The 24,786-nt window shown below is 34.7% G+C and overlaps 1 protein-coding gene across 2 annotated transcripts in view; it reads left to right on the top strand.

Annotated features, from left to right (window-relative positions):
* The first annotated feature begins 4,037 nt into the window (after window positions 1-4,037).
* Nubpl (NUBP iron-sulfur cluster assembly factor, mitochondrial) overlaps window positions 4,038-24,786 on the top strand; it is a 224,674-nt gene continuing 203,925 nt past the window's right edge. The window contains exons 1-3 of one of the 2 annotated variants that reach the window (XM_076848197.2): window positions 4,038-4,167; window positions 4,739-4,886; window positions 8,825-8,859. In XM_076848197.2, coding sequence (XP_076704312.1) covers window positions 4,060-4,167; window positions 4,739-4,886; window positions 8,825-8,859 — 291 coding nt within the window. In that variant the 5' untranslated portion in view covers window positions 4,038-4,059. The remainder of the gene's footprint in view (window positions 4,168-4,738; window positions 4,887-8,824; window positions 8,860-24,786) is intronic. The other variant, XM_076848199.2, reaches the window with a different exon arrangement.

Below are 24,786 nucleotides of genomic sequence, written 5' to 3' on the forward strand. Positions count from 1 at the left end.
TGGAAACTCTTTACCTTTGTTTTTTTTACTATTATATGGAACATAGTCTTGACGCCATCTTATGACTATGAGGATACCAAGACAATGGAATAAAAAGAATTAATTTGGGAAATGATAACAACCGTGGACCAATTGCATCAGATCTGTAGGATCTACCTCTAAACTTTTCATATGAGACTAATATATCCCAATTTGCTTAAAATAATTATAGATTTTCTGCTACTTGCTGTCAAATATAATCCTAAGGCAAGAAATCATATCCTTGTATCATTATACAAGTCTTCCAAATCTATTGTTTTTGCTAGACCTGTCTAGCTAGACCTGTCCTAAAGGGTTCCCATTTTCAAAATCCAAAGGCAAGAAAGTAATCTCTTTTCCCTGATATTTTGCTGTGTCATGAAGTGATGTTACATAATCTGTCCAAATGAGGAAGGGCTATATGAGATACCAAGAATGACAGGGAAATAGTTCCTGATAAATATTTAAAAATATGTGTCATCATAGTTACAAATGCACAAAAGCCCACTCAATTTAGGCTAAGGCAGAAAGGGAACTTATCTGATGGATGTGAGCATATCTCACGGATCTAAGCATAGAAAGTGCAGCCTCATTCTGCTATGGACTAACTACCACCCGGGGGAGGGAAAACTGCTAGGAACCAGCGCAGGTCTTTTCCCCTCCCTGTATGAACACATAACCTCTTATCATCTACTTTCTTCTTATTATTAACAGTGGCCTTTTTTTTTGTCTGTTCACATAGCAAAAAAAAAAAAAAAAAAAAAAAAAAAAATAGTCATTTCAGCCTTATCAGGTCAAATGCAAATTAAATTGAGTAGCATTTCTTTTTCTATTGTTTAAGTTCTCTGCAGAAAGAATCTGATTGGTCCAATTTTTCATTGTGCGTCAGTCTTTAATCAAATTAATGATCATAGGGATGGGGTCAAATGAGTAAATCTTAGAAGCTAACAGAAAATATTCTTTTGAGAAGAGGCCTTGGGTGTGTGAGAGTGGCTGTTGGAGAAGAAACAATGGGCATCTTATTATTCTGAAATTTTAATAGGCTGATCAGTAAACCAAATTAATGATTCATTTATTATAGAAAAATCAGTCACTTGTTCCTCCCTGTATGTTTTCTCTCAAGGAATGTCAATCCATTCTGCTTGCCCATGTCATAAACTTCTACATGTCTAGTAATCCTAAGCAATTGTTAACAGTAAACAATTTCTATGTACTATGTGATAGGCATTCTACATGCATTATCTTAAGCTAGTCTTCACTACAACTCTACAAGTAGGTATTATCTATTTTATTAATAATCAGTGAAATTTAGAGATGTTAAGTCAAGCCCCCAAATCTCCTTTGAATTACCATAATAACAGCATGTCTTCTTGCCTCTGGTTTCTAATCCATTTTTTTTTAAACCTAGTAATCATGATATTTCTAGAACACAAATCTGATCATGTTTCATTCCTGTTTAAAATTAATCTTTGATGGTTCCCTCAGTCTAAATCCCTTTATAAATCCTTTCACGATTTGGCCAATCTGCCTTGGGCATGCTAGGCAAGAGCTTTACCACAGAGCTACATCCCCAGCCTGCAACTGTCATCTTTAGCCACCTCTATCTACATCTTTTTAGTCAAACTATCCTCAAACTATACAAATTATTTGCAGTACTTGCTTGTTATTTTGTCCTTTATTTTACTTTCAATTAATATAATGATTGTACATATTTATGGGGTAACAGTTCATTTCTTCTCTCTGTACGATAACCATTTAGTAGTTCTCCCAGCTAACTCCTACACATTACCTGTACTCAGGGCTCTGTGCAGATGTTACCCTATTTAGAAGCCTTTCCTGATTGAATAAGGTTCCTCTTCTTGGCTCTCCTGTAGCACTCAGCATTTTTCTCCTGAATTTATCACACTGTACTGTAATTGCTTGTTAATTTATTTGTTCTCCTGCTCTGGACTATAAAGTCTTTCAGTGGAGGGATTATGTCTTTTTCAAAACTGAATATGTAAAATGAATATAGTAAAATGCTTTACATGTAGTAGTTTAATAAATATCTGTTGAATGAATGAATCTTAAGAAAAAGTTTCACAGGGCTACCTGGAAAGAAACAAATATTTGGCATTTCCTGTTTAGTGAATGGATTATTCTGATAGTTGTTTCCTTTATCACTGTACTTTTAGCCCACAATTTACACAAATTAAGCAGAAAAAATAATCTAAAAAAATAATAGAATTAGTTGAGAAAACTTGTCACAAATGATAATAAAGTGATATAAAGCAAGTTAAAAAGTGTCAAACCTAGTGTAAATAAAGTTGGATGAAACAATAAGTTTGTGGGATTAGGGGATAACAATCAAGGAATTGAACATTTTTCTCAGAGTTTAGTACATGGAATGTACTTTGATGCTAATATTGATACTGGTCTTGGAGATCAGGAAGGAGTCCTTTTCCTCCAGTGTTGAAGATTAAACCCTGAGAAATGTGGAGGCAAGCTTAGAAAGTTTTATTTAAGAGAGAGGGACAGAGGATGATGTAGACTTCTTCAAAAAGAAGGGGTCCAGAGCTGGGTGCCCCCAGGAGTAGGTGTGTCTTGCTCTTTTTAAGACCTCCAGAATTCCCCATATTCTCAGGAAGGAGTAGCACAAGGGCGTAATCCCCTGTGTTGGTAAATACAATCCCCTAGAGGTGTTAGCAACCAGTTGAGCTGGGAAAGTTTGATCCTGTAGGTTAGCTGTTAACAACCCAGGGATAAAACACTGTCATTCTCTCTTGACCCCCATCATTAATTGTCTACACTGACTGCCAGGCCTTCTGCCTTCTGCCTTAGTTTGTTGAGGAATGTGACATTTCCTATCCCCCAAGGCCAGGTGGGGCTGCAAGCAGATTGTTTTTTGGCAAAGAAAGCCTGTGGGGAGTCAGTACAGTGGGCTCATTTTATAGAATTATTCTCTTAACCTTGTGTTCCCACCATTCTCAGCTATTTGTCCCCTGACAAAACCTCTCACTTAATCTTTATAATAATTTTTTGAGGTTGTTATGCCTGAATTAAACATAAGAAACTTAAAAATCAGGTTAGAATAAAATAAAATGAATGAACTTGTGTCTTTGACCTACAAATTAGAAGCATATGAACGAAATGAGAATCTGTCCTAGAAAATATTATGGAGATTGAGGGTAAACTGTACCACATCCCAAATCATCCACTTGTTGGGCCTGGTTTCCTGGATCAGTCCCAGAGCTCTCCTAAAGATTTCTCTCACTTTCTTATCTATTTCAGGTTATAGGGATGCTTCATTTTTTTCCTCCAGAATAAATTCCACCTCTTTCCTCAAGCTCGGTCTCCTTTCTTCCTCCAGGATAAATTCCACCTCTTCTCTCAAGATCTGTCTTATATAAGCTCTCCCCACATCCCAGTAGGCTGAGGATTGAGTCCAGCGTTTCCCCCTCCCCCCATGCTAGGCCAGCGCCTTACCGCTGAGCTACACCCTCAGTCCTCAAGAGCGAAACTTGCCTCCTAGGGACCCGTTTTCTGATTTAGCTAAAATTTTCGAATCAAGTAAAGCACCGGACATCTCTTCAGGGGAATTGTCAGCAACACAAGCAGTGAACAGCTTAATAGATCGGGCAGAAAAAAAAATTTAAAAATGTAAGATCTTTAACCGTGGCTGTGTTTTAGTGACCACATACGGTACTATGCAGTAAGAAAACCTGAAGTAATTCTCAAGTTCTGTCGTTTCGAATTTAAGTCGGGTCATATCTTCTTGAACCAAGTCTCGGTTTTGTTACTAATAAAAATAGAATCCTAGTAGAGTCTTTTGCTAAAAGTAAGGATAAAAGGAGCTGTTATGTGAAAATGCTTCGCAAACATTTGGTGAAATGTTGAAAAATGCTTTGTAGCCGGCCACAAACAGGACCAGAACAGGTTTCCCAGGCTGAAGAAACGTGAAGACCAGTCGCTAGGGAGAGGAAGCCGCGGTTGCTATGTGACGTCATTACCCCGCGTCGGCTGCGACATTTCCCAGCAGGTCTCAGGGCCGCTTTCCGCGCCATGGGGACTTGGCAGCATCTGTTGCTCTGTGGTGGGGTGTTTCTCCGAGGTGGTGGCAGGATCCCTGCCCCTCTTGGGAGAAGCCGATCATTGGTGTGTCGGCGCCAGGTCCGTGATGCTGCAGAGCTGGGAGAGGCGGGCGGGACGACTATGTGAGGCGCCCGGGATGCAGATCCCCCTGGCATTGCCTCTTGCCAGGGACTGCACTCAGTCCCTCTTGGGTCCCTTCCAGTTGCAGGCTCTGTGAGACTTAAGTTAGTTGGCTGGGCTTGCCCGCTTTTCCAGCAGGCCCTCAGTTGGACCGGGCTGAGACGTGGCGGGGCATGAAACAGATGGTTAGAACACGGATGTGTGTGGCACAGTGCTTTCTTGGTTTTGGGTTATTTAGTAAATAGGTTAAAGAGAAGGAAAACACGAGAAAGATTTAACTCCGTAAAGAGGCAACTTATTTCCATTTTAAAAAGCATATCTTATCAGAAACATTTCAGTTTAAACAATGTATCTTTACAATTGTGATCTGTAACAGGTGAATACCATTAAATGCAGAACTAGTGGAGAGAAGCAGAATTAGAAAAGAAAGCCCTCTTAATTGCAAAATCAGCATTGTTTTTACTTTTACAGAGTGAGAGTGGAGACGGTTTATTTAAAACACTTTCTTTTCTTTTTTTTTTTCTTGAAGTTGTCTGGCGCTGAAAGTGAGAACCTAAAACAAAGAAGAACACAAATCATGTCGCGAGGACTTCCAAAACAGAAACCAATAGAAGGTGTTAAACAAGTTATAGTTGTGGCTTCTGGGAAGGGTGGAGTTGGAAAATCTACTACAGCAGGTAGAATATTCATTCTGATTCTGATTAAGAATTCACACCAGCTGGCAAATGCACATTATAAAAATTATTCTTTAATTTATTGTTTATGAAGTTACCAATAATTGATTTCTTAGTATCTGGAGGTGATATTGAGTGGAGCTTAGATTTGGAGTTAGAACTAAATATAGAACCAGGTTGTCTATACCATAACTGAGGAAAAAGTGGCTAGGTTACCCAGCAGACCTTCACTTTTCTTAACTATGAAAAGGGGACAAGTGCCCTCTTTCATAGGATGGTTATGCAAATTAAACAAGCTAACTAGTTAGACTCCATCATAGTAAGTGTTCAGTAATTGGTTACTCTTATTTTTAAAACACCTAATAACTTTAAAATATGTATGCTCTTTTCCTGTATTTATCAATGAATATGTAGCTACATATCTGCAGCGAGATTGCTTGTTTTTATGACCTTTTTTTTATGTAACCATAATATAATTTTCACTATATATAAAGTCAATATTGGCCTAATATTTGAAAGTGCTTGAAAATATTTAAAAAATTTTAAATTATTTAAAGTGTTATCTACCCTTTATATCTTTTATGTTAACATGCTATGAATAAAGAGGTATTTTGGTGGTCTTTTTATTGATTGTAAATTTGTTGCTAAAATCCTACTTTCAGAACCCAAAAAAGAAGCGCCACCAAAATCAGAATTTGGCTGTGGTTGTAGTTTGCCTGGCATGTATGTGGTCCTGAGCCTGATCCCCAGCAAAGAAAAAAGAAATAAAAGAGTTAATTATTAGTCAAGACTAATAATTCCAAAAAATTTTTAAAAGAAATCTTTTATTTATAAAAATAATAGTTATGTTAGTGTAAATATAAAAGGGAAGTTTTTTCCAATTCTCACTAGAGGTAACTTGAATTTTTTTTTTAGCTTTATTGAGGTGTTTTGACAAATAAATTTTGTGTATGTTTAAGGTATAGAATTTGGTGTTTTGATATACATACATATTGTGAAATGATATCAACAATCAAGGTAACTAACACATCCATTACCCCACCTAGTTAATTTTTGCGTGTGTGTGATGAGAATACTGAAGATTATTATCAGTGAATTTCAGGTGTACATTATTATTAACTATAATCACCTGCTGTACATCAGGTCTGTAGAACTTATAACTGGAATTTTGTACTTTAACTTGTATTAGACCCTTGTAATTTATTAATTTGGAGTCAAAGTATTCATGTTTTATAAATACCTCATATTGAATTTTCAGTGAGTTCAGTAGGAATGGCTGCTAATTTAGGCCTTACCCAATCTTTTCTTGCAGTTGATTTTTTTTTTTAAATTTTATCTTCATTATATTTCATTTTGTAAATTTTTGACCTAGTTCTAGATTGGCAAGATTTTTTAAAAAATTTGTGTTCTTTTCAGATTGTTAGCCTAAAGTTAAGAAGAACATATTTACATTAAAATTCTTTAGTTCTATTGAAGCCTTTTTGAAATAGGACTGGGTACGAATTCTGTGCATTTCATTAGAGGTCTTCTGTGTAAACTTGAAGCCATATTTTGTACCGTCTTGGTATAATTGTTTTATAGTTGTACAACCAGCAACCAGCTATAGAGTGTTATTAGCTTTGGTTTTTCGATTTTGGCCTGAAGGGAATTGTGGAAGAGTTTGTCAGATGTTTTAGAGAAATTAAGGTTTATCAAGTGTTGTGAGATTATTATCCATATCTATTTGTTAGATACTGTACTATTATTAAAAATGATTAGTGATTTGTTCTTAATGAATTCAGGCTATACCTACACTTTTTTTTTTTTTTTTTTTCCTTAAAGGCTTATAACCCATTTGGTGATTTGTTTTTAAAATTTAGAAGCTCTTAATCTTTGGTTCTAGAATCTTCTCTAGTTTTGGAAAATTTGGAGTACATTAACCTGTTTTCAGTAGTGTGAATTCTTTTACACACTGTGATTACATAGACTGGATAAAGATGGGAAGTATTTTCCCGATTACACTTGTGTGTGCATTTTTTGGGGTCTGTAGGCTAGCTGCTTGTTTAAAACAGATTGTTTATTGTTTTTAGTTGGAAGATGATCTGTTGTCATGGAATGTGACAACTTTTAAATAGGAAAATGTACGAAAAAGTGAATAGACTGTGACACGTAGTAGGTGCTTCAGTAAATGTTCTTTACTTATTTTTCCCCTTTAACATTGTACCATGTGTTCCAAACAGCTAGTCTGTATTTTTTCATGACAGTTCTGTCAGCATACCCAAGCCTTAGAAATAGGTTATTTCTTTGTAACTCTGTTGATATTATATTTCTTTCCCTTGATGTATTTTTTCCTTTTCCAAACTATTTAAAAATACTTACGATTTGAATATGTACACTAGAAATATTTTCAAGATACGCTAGAGATATTTATCAAGTTCCATACCCTATGTACTTTATTTATTTATCTATGGATGGTACTGTGGATTGAACCCAGGGACACTTAACCACTGAGCCATGTCTGTAGCCCTTTTAATTTTTTACTTTGAAATGGGGTCTCTCAAAGTTGCTTAGAGCCTCACTAAGTTGCTGAGGCTGACTTTGATCTCATGATTCTCCTGCCTCAGCCTAAGCACTTTAAATACAGTATTTCATTTAATCCTCACAACAATTATAAAGTAGGAATTATCTTTGTAGAGGAGGAAGCAGATTTACAGGTAAAATAATGTACTCAGGGTTATACAATAGAAGGTGCTAGAGCTGGGATTTGTAGCAGGTCTGCCTCCTTCTTCTCCTCCTCCTTTTCCTTCTTCTTCTCCTTCTCCTTCTTCTTTACTGGGGAGTGAACCCAGGGGTACTTTACCACTGAGCTACATCCCCAGCCTTTTTAATTTAATTTAATTTATTTATTTTGAGACAGGATCTTGGTAAGTTGTGTAGGGCCTTATGAAGTTGCTGAGGCTGTCCTTAGGATAAAAACCATCCTTCTGCCTCAGCCTCCTGAGCCACTGGGATTACAGCATGTTCCATTGTTCCTAGTGTAACTACTTTAAAGGAAACACTTTGATACAATTTATGGTATTGTTCTATAAGGAAATGTTATTCACAGTATGAGGGTCTATTTATTTATCAGTCTTGGAAGTATGTTATTTATTTATTTATTTTTTTTAAAAAGAGAGAGAGAGAGAGAGAGAGAGAGAGAGAGAGAGAGAGGGGAAGAGAGAGAATTTTAATATTTATTTTTTAGTTTTTGGAGGACACAACATCTTTGTTTGTATGTGGTGCTGAGGATTGAACCCGGGCCGCACGCATGCCAGGCAAGCGCACTACCACTTGAGCCCCATCCCCAGCCCGGAAGTATGTTATTGATGACCTCTCTTCTTAGATGTAGCATTCTTCCATTGCTGGACTAAAGAAGGCTTTGAGATCACTACTTTCCTACTTTAGGTCTCTTTGATTCACTGGCATAAGCAATTTGGGAAACACATTTTATCCTTTTACCTTCTTCTCTTCCCTCTGTACAGTCGCCTAATCTTTTGTATACATGTGTATTTATGAGTTTAGATACTTGGGACTCCTAAAATATCAGCATTTATTTCTAAAAGACATAGGATCATATCCATTTTTATTTATCAAAAGATAAAATTTCTATAAAATATGTTTTTGAAAATAATTGAATTATGTTTTAAAATAAAAAGCCAAGTGGATTATTTGAACAAAATTGTAACAGTTTATAAACTATTTAAAATGTTAATTTTAGGACCAGTATCTATTGCTAAATTATGTTGTTGCTAAATTGCTTTTTTTTTTTTTTTAACTTTCTACATTCTCTCCATGTCATTTTTCTTTGCAAATAAGGGAGCTATATTAAAAATTTCTATACTTGGTTATTAACACTGAAAATATTAAAGGCACATGAATTTTAATAGAAGTTACTAAATTTAATTACTTTTTGTTTCTTTCAGTGAACCTTGCACTTGCACTATCAGCGAATGATTCGGTAGGTATTAATTAATAAAAATATTAATTTATTAAAATAAACATTTTAATAAATATATATAGTTTTACTTTATATAGTTTCATGTCCTTAAAGAACTAAAAATGCTTCCATTAGTACTGGTTGCATTTAATAATAACACTTAAATAACATTTAAGTGTTGACCATATATCATTTGCTATGTATTCCAGAAAAGGCTTTCACATTTCTACAAGGAGATCATATCTTAAATTAATTTTCACAATTTACAATCTGCAGAAGGATTTTTCTGGATTCAATTTTTAAGTGTTAGTAATTCAGTTTTTTTTTTAAGGTACAAGATACTATAAAAATAATTTATGTCCATTGAAACAAAATTCAAGTAGAATATGTATGTAACATAAAACTGAAGGATCATACTCCCTCCTTTATACTTAAGAATTAACTGTAGGAAGTAGTTGTATGTATAACCTTTTTGATCTTCCTCTTTCCATATAAAAATTAAAAAATACATGTATGTATGTTAATGCATGTCTCTCTATGATATTTTTAATGGCTGCTGCATTATTGCTTGACTATAATATATTTAACCAGTCAGCTTTTGATGAAATATTTAAGTTGGTTCTCCCCCACTTATTCTAATGATACTATAGTGGAATTCTTATATAGCATTCTTACACAGAAAAGATATTTTTGTAGGATAGATTCTAGAAATAAAACTACTAGATCAAAAAGTATGCATAGATTAAATTGTACCTATGTACTCCTAACTGTTTGCTTCATTTTTTATTTTGCTATAGTCTATGGAGGTACTTAGTTAATTTTGGGTGCTTTTTTTTTAGATACTTAAAATAAAAATTAACATTGGATATATTGTGTGACTCATAAATTACCAAAGAGTAATAAAATTACATACATATTTCAGAATTGATTTTATTTTCTCCTTTATACATTTTAAAATATAGGTGAGAATTATTTGACATGTCTAGCTGTGACTGTGCTTCTAACGTACTTTCTACTATTATTATGCAATTTCAGTTCTCAATAGATAGCATATGTGGAAAAATAATGTGTGTTATCTATACAAGTATGATACTGATGTAGGGAATCCATAATCTGCTAGAACCCAGAGGTAGGCATGTATATATTTGTGTTTTCTGATGTTTGACTCAGTTATTTTTGAAATTTGGAAAATAATGAACAACATGTATGGTATTTTGGTCATCTAAATTTTATTCACTGTGGAACCAAGTAGTATAATTGGATTTTTTTTAGAAAAGAAAATATAATTACATTTTCTAAAGTTGTGCTCCCCTAATGAGAAGTTATATTCTAGTGTCAAGATTGAAATTTCTTTTTAAATTGCCTTACAACTTTCTTCTTTTTATTACTTTCTTATATCTGATGTTGTCTTCTTTCTTGAATTTAATTTTTATTTTTCTGCCTTGAGTCCTTCTGTGCTTTGGTGAACAGAATAATGGCCAACCAGAGATGTCCACATTTTAATTTCTGGAGCCTGTGAATATATTGCCTTTCATGGAAAAAAAGGCTTGCTGGTATAAGATTATCCTAGATTATCTAGGTAGGTTCAGTGTAATCACAAGGGGTCTTTATAATTGAAAGAGAGTCAAAGTCAGAGGGATTCCATGTGTGAAAGACTCATTCCATCACTGCTGACTTTGAAGATGGAGGGGGATCACTGGTCCAGGAATATGGGTACCCTCTATGAACTAGGAAAGGCTAGAAAATAGATTGTTTTAGCCTTTAAAAGGTATGTGATTCTGCCAACACCTTAATCTTAGCTTGCTGAAATCTACTTAAACTTGTGTTATAATTTCTTATAAAACAAGTAGGAAACTAATAGATATAGGAAGTTAAATTTCTTAGTTTTTTAATTTCCAAAGATGTCTTTGTCTTCATATTTAATAGTTTAACCAAATGTAGAATTCTAGGTTCAAAATTATTTTCTCTCTTGACTTTGAAAACAATTTCTTCAAGCATGTTAATAAAATGTCTGATGCTAGTTGGATTCCTATTTCTTTGTAATTATGTATGTGTTTCTTTATTTTACCTCAAAGCTTCTAAGGTTCTCTTTATGACTTTAAAGTTTAAAAATTGTTACAAATATGTCTGTAGTTGTTGATTTTAAAAGTTTTTACCTGCTCAAAAATTGGCCTTGCAGTATTAAGTCTTTTTTAGCTTAGGGAAAACTTTTTCTTATTCATTGATTACTTTTTGTGATGTGTTTGTTTTTTTCTCCAGAAACATATTAGATACAAACAGACCCTTTATGCTTGTTAATTTTTCTCTTATATTCTCTTTGTCTTTTGCCTTGTGTTTACAAAGATGTCTTAGACTATATTTCATAGTGATATATAGTATTTTAGTTAGCCCTTCTGAAAAAATTTAATTTGGAAATTTTATTTTTTCCAATTTTCTACTTACTGGCTCTTAATAAAAATAGTCATACCATTCTCTTGGATCTCTCTGAGGAGAGATTAATTTTATTACTCACAATGAATAAAAATGTTTTTCTTAATAATCTCTCTTTGTTTAATATGGTCATTTTCATAATGTGCCACCCTGATGTAGAATCAGTATTTTTGGGAATTTGGGAGATATGCAAATTTTCTAATCCTACCCCAGACCTTCAGAATCATAAATTCTGCCATGGAGCTCTGCAATCATGTTGTAATCAGCCTTTTAGCTGATTTGATGCTAAAGTTTGAGAATCATGGATCTAGGTTTTTTTGTGCTTCATAACAGTGTAGACACATTACATACCCTTAAAATTTTATAAACCAGCAAAGACAAAAGGAAGACAAATGTCTTTCAATGATGATATATATTCAAGGTCAAATGTAATAGTAAATCTGCCCAAAATAAGTACCTTTTATTCCAGGGAAAAGCATTTTTTCTCTCTCTCTTTTTTTTTTTTTCATAGAGTATTTCCATGAGAGTAATTATATTTGATTCTCACAGAAACCTGTCCACGTAGTATTTATCAGTTTTACAGCCTTATTGATTTTCCCCTGTCCTTGCCACATTTCATCAGCCAGCAAAAATCCTTGACTATATCTGCAATATTTTTCCAATACTTATTTTTCTATTTCAACTATTCTCACTTTAATTAAGGCTCATATTATTCTTTTGGCTTGTTTATTCATTTATACCTCAAACAATTATTGAGTGCCTACTCTGTTCTAAGTGTTGTGTTAGTTTAGAGGATATAGAAATGAATGAGTTGTAGAGTCCTTGCCTTTGAGGAACATATAAACTAGTACACCACTGCAGTGACCTCTTATCTGCCTGTGCTCAAATCTTTCTAGTACATGATGCCAGATTACTCTTTTTTTTTTCATTGTACACAAACAGAGTACAACTTTCTATTTCTCTGGTTGTACACCATGCAGAGTCATATCATTTGTGCAATCATACATGTAAAAGGGTAGTAATGTCCGTCTCATCTACCATCCTTCCTACTCAGATCACTCTTAAGTATTAGAATTATATAATTTCACTGCTCAGAGTCACAGAGGAATGCCTTATGGCAGTATTTAATATTCTCCATCATCTGCTCCAGTATACTTTTCAGGGTTTATCTTCTTTAACTAGTTCCGTGCTTCAGCTAATGAGAATTACTGGTGGAACCAAGTCTGAGCTGTATATGCCCTATTCTCAAGAGCTTTGTAGTCTATCTTCTACATTTCTACTGGAATGTTCTCTTCAGCTTTGAGTCTGCTCTTGCAGACTATGTATATGACTGTGCTGGTTATATCCTGCACAAGGGTGCTGGGCGAGGGATTGAGTGATGACAGAAATCCAGTCCAACCTCTTGATGTGCACCTGTGGGCTGCTTTCTAATTCTTACATAGGAATTTTATGAACCATCCTTTTCCCGAGGGGCAGTTCAGTGTTCCCTGAATTCTCCCAGAGTGAGGGTCTTTTCTTATTTTGTGAATTCCAGTAACATTGTTTATTTGTATTATTATTGCACTCATGTAGCCATTCTAGTAATTTTTGTACTAATAATATAATTAATATTTACTGAACACTTATTATTTTAAGCACTTTTTTAAAAGATTTTTTTTAAAGAGAGAGAGAGAGAGAGAGAGAGAGAGAGAGAGCGAGCGAGAGAGAATTTTTTAATATTTATTTTTTAGTTTTTGGCGGACACAACATCTTTATTTGTATGTGGTGCTGAGGATTGAACTGGGGCCGCACACATGCCAGGCGAGCGCGCTACCGCTTGAGCCACATCCCCAGCCCCTTTAAGAACTTTTAATAAGTGTTTTACATGGACTAATTTAAATCTAATGACATGATTCATTTTCTCTTCATAGCAACTGGATAGGAATATATACTATTAGATCTTCATTGTAAACGAGGAAGTAAAAGCACATAAAGTTGAGTAATTCACCCAAGAAAGTAAATGGCAGAGCTAATAGTTGAATGAAAACCCAAATCCTGTGCTTTTAACCTACTTCTCCTATTTTGTTTGGATTCTTACAATTAAGAACTGGGTTGTAGCCTAGGAAATACAGTGAGATCCTATAAAACCAAACAGGTCAGGTGCATGATGGTGTACATCTGTAGTTCTATCTGCTCAGGAGGCTGAGGCAGTATTGCTTGAGCCCAGGAGTTTGAGGCTAACTTGAGCAACACAGTAAGACCCTGTCTCAAACCAGAACCACAAACCAAACAAAAAACTTGATTGTCTTCATCGTTGCTAACTTCAGCAGCTAGCACAATACCTATGACTTAGGAAATGCAAAATAAATGTTTGCTGCATAGATGAGAGCACATAGGCAGATTTCATAATGTTTTGTTTTTGAGGAGTGTTGTGGGATGTGAACATTTGTGATAAATTGACAGTCTGCACACATTTTCCCCCGGCTTTTTAAAAGATGGTATCCTCTCTGATTCTACTTAGCCTTCTTCTCATTTTATACTCTACCCAGTAATTCTTCTCACAGTCTCAGTTACTATTTAAATGTCCTTGACTCAAAATGCATCACCAAACTGGATATCTTATCTGGCCACCAGACCTGTCTGACTAGCTATCTACTGTAAATGACCACTTAAGTGCTTTAAAAGCATTTAAGACAGTCTATGTAAGACTAAATTCTTTCCTTTCTTATAATTGTCTTTCTTCTGTGGGAATGATAGAGTTTCCTTCCATTCCCAAATTAATCAAGGGTATGAACCCTTGGGGCTAGTTATGATAGTTATTTTGCTTTTTTTTTTTTTTAATCCTCAGTGCCTAGTCCAGTGATGGAACATAGTAGGCTTTTGATAGATGTTACTAATGATCATGGAACATGTTAAGAGGGTGTGTGTATGCAGGTACCTACACATACAATATACATGGGAAATTCCAAATATTGGTTAAGTTGTCCATAGTGTGTGCAACATAATTATGCTTTTTTTCCCTGAGCAAATGAAATAGTTAAAATCTAAATGGAATAATGTATATGAAATGCTTAGTACAATGGTTAACCCATAGTAAGTTCTAAATAAATTTTTAGTGTAGATAGCCAGATAAATGCCTTTTGTAAGTAACTTCAAAATAAAAGTCAACATGTATTTTACTTACTTGAATGTTTTAGCAAAATTTGTTTTGAGTTCTTTCCATTGCTAGAATGATCATTAAGTAGAATTTTAATTGGATTTAAAAATGGAAAAGGAAGCAGTATTATCTTTAAAGAGTTTGTTTCTTGGGCTGGGCATGTGGCTCAAGCGGTAGCACGCTCGCCTGGCATGCTTGCGGCCGGGGTTCGATCCTCAGCACCACATACAAACAAAGATGTTGTGTCTGCCAAAAACTAAAAAATAAATATTAAAATTCTCTCTCTCTCTCTCTCTTTAAAAAAAATAAAAAAAATAGTTTGTTTCTTTGGTTAATTCTTTTTCCATTTATGTTTCTCTCAGAACATTTGTTTTCACATAATGTCTTTACATGTATTCTTTCTAGATGTACTGCTTTTCTCACAAATTATTAGGAGTGGTTCTTTAAGCATAATTAGGATTATCTTAAGCCTCTGAAGTTCTGTCATCATATTAGGACAATTTTAGTTCAAGGTTTAGTTTTGGGTTTTGAGATATTGAAGAGTCTTGGAACAGAACATATATTTTTTTTGAACAGAACATATTTTGTGTCACCATTTAGAGCAGCGTTATTTACTTCATTACAATATGTGTATAGCTGTTAACAATTTAAGTTTTTGGTTTCAGGCAGACTGGGGCATGATTTTGGCTCTGTGTCTTGCAAACTACATGATTTTTGCCTCTTTCTACCTTATAAAGTTGTTGTGAATATTAAAGGACATAACACGTATGAAGCACTTACATGGTGCTGGCACATAGTAAATAATTCCATTAAGAGCTACTTGTATTAGCTGTTATGGTACTGCAAATGCAGCCTATTCATGGTATTATAATCTGGAGTATTAGTTGTGATGTGAATGAAAATTAAATATGGATGACACTAATTGTCACAATTGCAGTTGGGAAATTCTGATGTACCTACTTAATTCAAGTTTATAAGTTTGGGAGCTTATCATTTCTTTAATACCAATACTTGTAAAGGAATTACACTATGCTAAATTAACCTGTTCTTAATGTTTTTATTATAGCTAGGAAATATATATATAAATAAATATATATAAATAAATATATATAAATTTATTTATAAATAAATAATAGATGTATTCCTTATGAAAAATATTTTGTTTCAGTATTATGATCAGCCATTTTGGAGGAAAACTATACTTTGTGCTTAAAATGTAATTATTTTAAAGCTAGAGGGGAAGAGGGGAAACTTGGGGCAAGAGGATAGATCCAGAAGGAACACTTGCAAAATCATTGTTTTTTTGCTTTTTGTTCTTTAGTTCAAAGGTAATTCTTGGTAAGAAGTGTGTTTTATATTTATAAAGGCATTCAGATTCACTTTTTTTATTTTTTTTTACAATTACTAAGGAGAAAAAGACTCAGAACATATTTTTATAATTAGAGAAAAAGTCTTTACTAAAACTAAGGCTTTCTTTTAAGATTTGAAATGGAAATACTTATTATAGTCAATGAATTTTCCTGAAAATATTTGATCATTGTGATAGGCACACATATATGCACACGCACACACACACATACACGCAGCCATACATACTGAGTAGATTTCTGATGAAATATTTTTTCTTTCTTTCTTTTTTTTTTTTTCATATATAGGCTGTTTGTACATTTACCAAACATTTATTGAGGGCTTGTAGTTTCCTAGCTGCTCTGCCTGACCTGGAGCATACAAGTCATACCCCTGTCCTTATCTTATTTAACTTATTGTTCAAGTAACTATTTAGAAGGTAGCTTCTAGTTTGTACCAGGCTCTGTGTATGACATGATTCTTTGACTTGTCTCCAGTCTACTTCTCATTTACCACTGATGCTTTTCCCAATCTTTGTTGCTCTCCTCATGTCTTCTGTCCCACTTCAGTTTCTTTATTTCCTGCACAGGTCTTGCTTCCTATTCCACATGAAAAATAGGCTTTTCATTGGTGATTCTTTAATGTTCTCTCCCTCTCTTAAGTCTATCTCTTTCTATAGTCATTATTACCTTCTTTCCTTTCTGCTTCAGAGAAAAAGATGTCAGTCCTAATCTCCTACTTGGGCTCTCGAGTCTTTGTTTCCTGCCTCTTCTGGAACCTTGACTTAATTTCTTTTTGTTATTTTTAGTTTCTCTACTGATTCCTTCCCCCGGGTCAATAGACCTTTATGCATCTTACTTATATTCACTGAGAAACATAAATTGTATTTATTGGGTGAGTGAATGAATCAGCAGACTTTTTTAAACCCCTGCTTACCCTCAAGATTTTGTTCTCTCTGTTACTTTCTTATTATAGCCATGCTTGAGGGAGTAGTCTACATTGGTTGTGTTAGTTTATTCAATTCTCATTCATTTTTCAACTTCTGTAATTTGACTTAATACTGCACTATTGAGTCTCTGCTCATCTAATGTTTTAGTCAGCTTATTTGCTTCTGTGACCAAAGGATCTGACAAGAACAATTTTAGGATAAAAAGTTTATCTAGGGGACTTATGGTTTCAGAGGTCTTAGTCCCTAGATAGCGGAATCCATTCCTTGGGGCCTGATGTAAGGCAGAACATTATGGTGGAAGTGATTAGCCCCGGAAAGCATCTCAGAAATAGCACCAGGAAGGGGAGAGGGAGAGAGAGAGAGAAGGGGTGGGGAGAAGAGTGGGGGGAGAGAGAGAGAGAGAGAGAGAGAGAGAGGGGGAGGGAGGGAGGGAGGGGTAGGTGTGTGTGAAGAGGTAGAGAAAAAGGAGAAAAAGAAGATGAGAGCACTCTCTCCTTACCATGACAAAATATGAACCTCAAAGACACACCCCCAGTGATCCACCTCCTCTAGCCAAACCCTACCTGCCTAGTTATTGCCCAGTTAATCCATATCAGTGGATTAATACACTGATTAGGTTAAGCCTCTATAAGCCAATAATTTCACCTCTAAACTTCTTGCATCGTCTCACACATGAGCTTTTGGGGGACACCTAATATCTAAACAGTAATATGTAGTTACCAGTATTCTGTCAAATATATTTGTTCTCTTTCTCTCTTGATTCTTCTTGATTTCCTACTGCATTTGATACTGTTGACTGTAGTTGCTGCCACCTTAGAGAATTTTTATTTGCTTGGCTTTCCCAAGTTTATTCTTTCTTGATTGTTCTTTCTCTGATCCTTTCAGTTTCCTCTCTAACTTTTCATATTATTCCATTTCTATACCTTCTTATTTTTCTTTTTTTAAAGGAATTTAAATTTTATTCTCAGTATAAAGGAAACATTGGTTAGTTTCAATTGAAAAGATAGTATGATATCATTGCAATTATCTTTGCAATTGATATTTCAAAGGTACATGTAGTACATAGAGTCCATACTCATCATGAAGGATTTATATTTAGTATTTACATTTAGTTTGTATTTAGTATGTTCAAGACAGAAATAGTACTTCAGTGTGTCTCCACAGATGACTACTATGAATTCCTTTCCTCTATATACACACAAAATGCTTTCTTGCCACGAGATGAAGTCTCATTTTCCTTCCTTTGAATCTAAGCTGGGCTTATTGACTCATTTGAACAATATAGTGGAGCTAAAGTGATGATCTAACTTTTCAGGTATAGGTCATAAGATTTCTTACAGTTTTCAACTCCTTGGAATGTTCCCTCTTAAATTCCAGCCATGATACAATGTGATCCCTAAGCTGTATAAAGGGATTGCTTGTTGGGCGCATCAGTTGAAAGCTCCAGCTATGCTTCCAACTGACAGTCAGAATCAACTGCCAGGCATAATAAGACTGGTGCTTTAGTCCTATCAAACTTGAGGTGAATGTAGTCCCAGACAAATTCTGACTGCAGCCCCTTAGATGAACCCAGTGAATTTACAGAACTTTGGGCCTTCTTATTTTTCTCCCTTATAATATTGCTTCTTTAGCCTCTACCTCTTTAGAAATATGGATCCTCCTCCTTTTTTTTTTTTTTTTTGAATCCAGGGGCACTTAACCACTGAGCCACATTCCCATCCCTTTTTTAATATTTTATTTAGAGACAGGGTCTCCTTGAATTTCTTAAGGCCTCACTATGTTGCTGAAGCTGAGCTTTGAACTTGTGATCCTCCGGTCTCAGCCTTCAGAGCTACTGGGATTACAGGTGTGAGCTACCACACTTGGCTCAGAATCTTCTTTTGGTAGTTTACAACATCTCCATTTGATGTTCTACAGATATGTCAGATTTAAATGATCTAAATATATCCAAAATAATTTTCTTCATCTCCAAAACCTCCTATTCATGTGTCCCTTAATATTTCACTTACATATTACTATTACCTCTTTTTAGTTATTGACTGATGTGTTATGTAAATTATATATATATATATATATATATATATATATATATCTTTACAGGAATTTGTAAAGAGCAGCAGGAATGACTTATCTTATTCTGCAATGACTGGAGTTTTAGCTGGGAAGATTTAAATGGGGAGGAGTTGGCATTATCTGGAGGCTATTCAGTCATATTCTTGGTACCTGGATTGGAATGATTTGAAGTCTGAATTCAGCTAGGATTGTTGCTTAGAGGGCCATTATGTGGCCATTACATATTGCTTTGGATTCCCCACAGTATGACCACCTCAGTGTGGTTGAACTTTGTTGTTGGCTGAGAGCTCCAAGAATTAATGTCACATTAAATAAGGAGGAAGCTGTTTGGTCTTTTATGCCCTAGCCTTGGTAATCAGGCTGGAATCTTGGTTGAAGTAGTCATGGCCTTTCCAGATTTAAGGAGAGGGCATGAGAAACCTCACCTGTGAGGGGAAGAGTATCAAGAATCTTGAAACCTTGATATCATCCTTGTCTTTCATCTCTTCTATTCCACCTTTAAATATCAGTCTTTTTTATTTAAGTCTTTTTTATTTAAGAAATGTCTTTTCTCCATTGTCATGTCTTTGTCTTTGTCTTGAGAGTTTCTATAATTTTATAATTGGCTAATTTAATCTCTTCCACCTTGACTTAACCTATTCCTCATATTGTTTGTAGAAAAGTTCTTATCATATACGAGTCTTAGCCCAAATTGCTTAGCTTAGTTTTTAAGGGCTGGTCTATCTAATTTTTCACTCTGAACTTGACTAGGCCTATACTGCTTCTTTGAATTGACTATCTTCCTTGCATTCCTTGCCAAATCCTGTTATCTTTTGGGTCTCATGTTGGGTGTTAGTTCCTCTGTGAAGCCTTCTTAGTGGCTTCAGATAATGTCACATTCTCCTCACTTCATTCAGATGTTGATTTCATGCCATAAGGGTGATTATGACTTCCATGTGATCAGTCTAGATCGGGGCTGCATCTTAAATCATCTGCCACTAATGTCTGGCCCATTGTTGCATACTTAGTAAACTCTTGCTAAGTGATTGAAAACAGATTACACTTTGGTGGAATTTTCCAAAGTTTTGAATGAGTTACTGGGTTTTCTCAAATGTCCATAAAATTACTGAGGAGTCATTTTTGCCTTGAGAGAATCATGCTTAGACAAGCTTTTAAAAAAGGGAGTTTACATCCTGTGCTTCAGCATTTTTATTTTGGTTAAAACATACAGCAAAAACCAGAAACTGATGTTAAAATGTTGTTCTTATGTGCCAGAAAATTTAGGGAATTGGGCAAGTATTACATTTAAAACAAGCTTTGATAAGATTAAAGGCAATGAGAATAAAATTGAAATCAGAAGAGTATTGTTTTTGGTTGTGGTATTTTAAAGCTTTAATTTTGGCTGTGAAATATTTCACATGATGGATTGTGTTCCAGCCTGTTTCTTTCTGGTTAGGAACGTGTGATAGTTCACTTTTGGCAGTTGTACTGTGTGAAAGGGCTTCTGGGGTCAGCACTGCTCTGGAGAAATGGGTCAATGGGCATTCAGATGAAAGGGAAAACACTTTTAAAGGGCCTTTATTTATTGTTGGTGAAATAAGACAAAATAATTATAAACTTGAACTTCTCACTATGTTCCTGCTTCCTTCTTCATCTCTTAAATGTTTTGCCAAATTAATCACATCAACCAATTTTACAGAAAATGGATTGCTGTTTTAAATAGTTCTTTTAGCTATTATTAAGATGCTTCTTCAGAAAATCGCTCTCCTCTCTTGTCATCCACAAGGACATAAGTCTTCTTTGTACTTCTGTAAAAATCTTAGATGGCCACTTAAAGAGAGCAGATAGCATGTTCTACTCTGGGTGATAAAGTACAACCACCTATTTTTCAGCTAAGCTAGAAGAAAGAACTTTTTGCTACTGTTGCTTTAAAAGATGATTTTATTACTGTCAGGACAGATAACAAACTAGGATTTTCTAAGCAATAAATGACAAGTTGGATTACTGCCTGTGGCTCTTAAACAATGTAACATTCTTGAATTAAGGGAGGAAAGTACTCTGGTAGTCTTTGAAGGCAGTCTAGATCCTCTGTACAGGAAGCATAAGACAACTGCAAACCCTGAAGTAGCTTTGCCCTCAAATTTGTACTAGAATGTTACCTGGAGTTTGATGGGGTTCTTTGCCATGAAAACTAACTAAGGTGGTAGTCTTGTCCTTTGTGTTTTTGAGGCAACTTAAGTAATTGATGACCAATATGTTTAATCCTATTTTTCACATATATATTTTCTTTAAAAATGATTAAAAATATGATTTACTTAAGGGAGAATGGGATATCTGTGTCATGTTTCTTTTGGGCTACTGAAAATATTATATGCAGCTGAAGAGCATCCTGGTCAAGGAACATTAATGAAAATTATTCTGGATGGGCATAATTCCATTGTTTTATGATTTTGTCTGTTGGCCTCAGTGCTTATGTATGCAACAGAATAACAAATACTTAATTTCCATTTACCTGTTCAGTGATAGAAAGGGATTTGTCATAGAAGTTAATGGCTATTATTACATCACATCATTGCCAACTAGAAATGTGAAATGTTGTTTAAGCAATGGTGTCACAGACATAAAAATTAAAAGTTCGTGTAAGAAATTAAGGCAATAAAGTATTCAGATATAATAGACATTTGTAGGATCCAGAAAGGCACCTAGAACATAGTAAGTACTTAGTAAACTTTTGAATGAATGAACATAATTATCCTTTTGGTAGAAGCACTGAATATTATTCCCTTGATTTTCATTTCATACAAATAGACTTTATTTGGACATTGAAGGAAAGCATGTTATTTGAAACAAGCACATCTTCTGAAATGACCAGTCTGTAGGTAAAATAGGGAAGGCTTTATGTTTGTGGTTATCTTGGAAGTGTGAACCATGACAGTCCCTCTCATATTCTTTGTGGGGAACTGGTGAACAGAGGAGTAAGTTTTGAGCAGAAACCTGGGTAGTTACCTATACTGATAGTAGAATGTGTTTTAATTAATTTAAAAAAATTAAGGTGAAATTTGCAGTGATAGAAGAGGTATGATATTGTGGTCCACATCAATTGCATTATGAAAGGCTTGTTCCATTTTTGAGGTCAGATCTGATTGTAAAGGAAAAATAGGAGCTTGGATGATTGAAGCTTGCCTTCTGTTTTTTTTTTTTTTTTTTCAAATAACATGCTTTCCTTTAATGTCCTAATGAAGCCTATTTGTATGAAATTAAATTCAAGGGACTAATATTCCCTTCTACCAATAAGGATAATTATGATCATTTATTCAAGAGTTTACTCAGTGTGCTAGGTGCCTTTCTGGATTCTGCAGAGGTAGCGGTAAAAGTTAAAGTTTTCTGTGTTCAAGAAGTTTACAATCTAGTGAAAGAGGTATAATAAATAAACATACTTTAGGTAGTAATAAGAGTTATGAAAAATAATAAGGCAGTGTAAGGAAATGGAAAGTGATGAGAGATGCTCTTTTTGATAGGGTTATTCAAGACATAGCATTTGAGCAGAGATCTGAATGAATTGAGAAACTGGATGATAGGAAGAGCAAAATCCCTAAGGTGGGGTCAACTTGGATGATTGAAGGATAGTGGAAGGGACAGGTACATGTCATACAGATCCTTGTAAACCATAGTGGAAATTTGGATTTTTTTTCTAAATATGCTAAATATTTTTTTCTAAATATTTTTGACGTGTGATTACTCCTTAAAAGGTTCTGGTTGGGATATTGTGAATAGACTGGAGGGATGTTAGAATGGAAACAGGGAGACTAGATAGTGGCTATGTAGGAATGAATCTAGGTTAATGTTGACAGCTTGGATTGTGGTGGTAGAGGTATGATAAGTTCTTAAGTTCCCAAATCATTTTGAAAATAGAACTAGGAGAACCTGTTGATGAATTGGGTGTGGTTGGTGAAGGAAAGAGATAGTTTCCTGTTTTTTTTGTTTTATATAATAAAATATATGTAACATGAAGTTGACCATTTTAGTTAATTTTATTATTTATTTGGGTACTGGAGATTTAACCCAAGGGCAATTTACCACTGAGCTACATCCTCATCCCTTTTTATTTTGAGGCAGGGTCTCACTAAGTCACTTAGAGTCTCGCTAAGTTGCTGAGACTGGTCTTGAACTTGGATCCTCCTGCCTCAGCCTCTAGAACAACTGGAATTTCAGGTGTGAGCCATTACACCCAGCACTATTTTTAAATGTTAATTTGTTGGCATTAAGTATATTTATATGGTTGTACAATAATCACCACTAACTTTTACCATCCCAAATTGGAACTCAGTATTTATTAGACGATTTGTCCCACCAATCTACTTTCATTTTCTATGAATTTTACAATTCTAGGTACCTATGTAATTGTAATCATACAATATTTGTGCTTTTGTGTCTGGCTTATTTAGCAAAGTATTTTCAAAGTTTATCCATGTTGTAGCATGTATCAGAATTTAGGTTCTTTGGTTTTGGTCTTAGTAATGTGTGAATGGCAGTGATGTTTCCTGAGATGGAAGATGTCTGTGGGAAAGAATGAGGATTAAAAAGCATTTTTCTTGTAGGCATGTTAAGTTTTAAATGCCCAACAGACACCCAAGTAAATATGTTGAGTAAGTCCAGAGCTCAGAGGAGAGGTTGGGGTTGGGGATTTAAATTTGGGCGTTATCACAGCATTGGTGGCATTTAAGGCAATGGAACTGAAAAAGATCACCTTATAAGGAAGAGTAGATTTGAGAAAATGATCTTTTAAATATTTGCGCATTTAAGGTTGTAGTAAAGAATACATGTATTTTAATACTACTCTAAATTGCTAAATCTATAGAGTTAAAAAATGACATTGGGGGTTGGGGCTGTATCTCAGTGGTAGAGTGCTTGCCTAGCACGTGTGAGGCACTGGGTTCAATCCTCAGCACCACATAAAAATAAACAAATAAAATAAAGACATTCTGTCCATCTATAACTACAAAAAAAATGACATTGGTTTTAAATGTTTTTATTGGTATAGCACATTGGTGTTAAGCAATTGTTTGCTTGTTTTTTGTTAGCCAATTACCTTAATTTGCTGACTTATAATCAGGGCAATCTTTGTTCTTTTAGAACTTCTCTGAATAATTAAAAAATTTGTGTCAGGATGAACTGGGTATTGCTAGTATGGTTATTTATAAAAGCTACACAGAACAGAAATTGTATCACGATAGGGACAATTTGAAAATTAATAGATGCCAGTGATAATAGCATAGAGAGGGCTTGTTTATGAATGGAGTATTTAGTGAGGATTCCAGCTGGTATGAGTACGGGTGGCACCTATCCAGTGGAAGGACATTTTGGAAAAATGTGTGTATTTGTTTTCTTAACATCAGAGAGGCTCCTTAGAGGCTATAGGTTTTTTTTTTTTCCCCCCACTAGAAAATTAAATTTCAAAAGAATGATCAGATTACTCTGGTAGAGTAAGGTGGGAGTGGAGGAAATATTTAGAATAAGAGGTATATTTGCAGTAATACTGGGGTAGAACTTTCCCTAGATTCTGTTTCATAGACATTTGACTAAGTACTTAAGAGTCACTTCTTATTATCACTTGGGGTTTTCCCCTCCTTTTAATGAGATTTACTCAGCTTAGTTAGTTCCCAGTTTTGTCTTAACAATAATCACTCCATGAAGTTTGTGAATCTCAATTCTTTTAGAAGAACTTTAACCATTATAAGTAATACTTTTATGTTTTGAGTATCACATTTTTTAGACTTTTTAAAAATTTTGATTTGTTATATATGACAACGAATGCATTACAATTCATATTACACACATAAAGCATATTTTTTTTTATATCTCTGTACACAAAGTAGAGTCACACCATTTGTTTCTTCATACATGTACTTTGGGTAAAGATGTCTATATCATTATATGGTCTTTCCTATCCCTATGCCCCCTCCCTTCCCCTCCCACCCCTTTGTCCTATCTACAGTTCATCTAATCCTCCCATGCACACACTCCACCCCAACCG

Source organism: Callospermophilus lateralis, chromosome 3, assembly GCF_048772815.1.
Source record: "Callospermophilus lateralis isolate mCalLat2 chromosome 3, mCalLat2.hap1, whole genome shotgun sequence".
NCBI classification, from domain to species: domain Eukaryota; kingdom Metazoa; phylum Chordata; class Mammalia; order Rodentia; family Sciuridae; genus Callospermophilus; species Callospermophilus lateralis.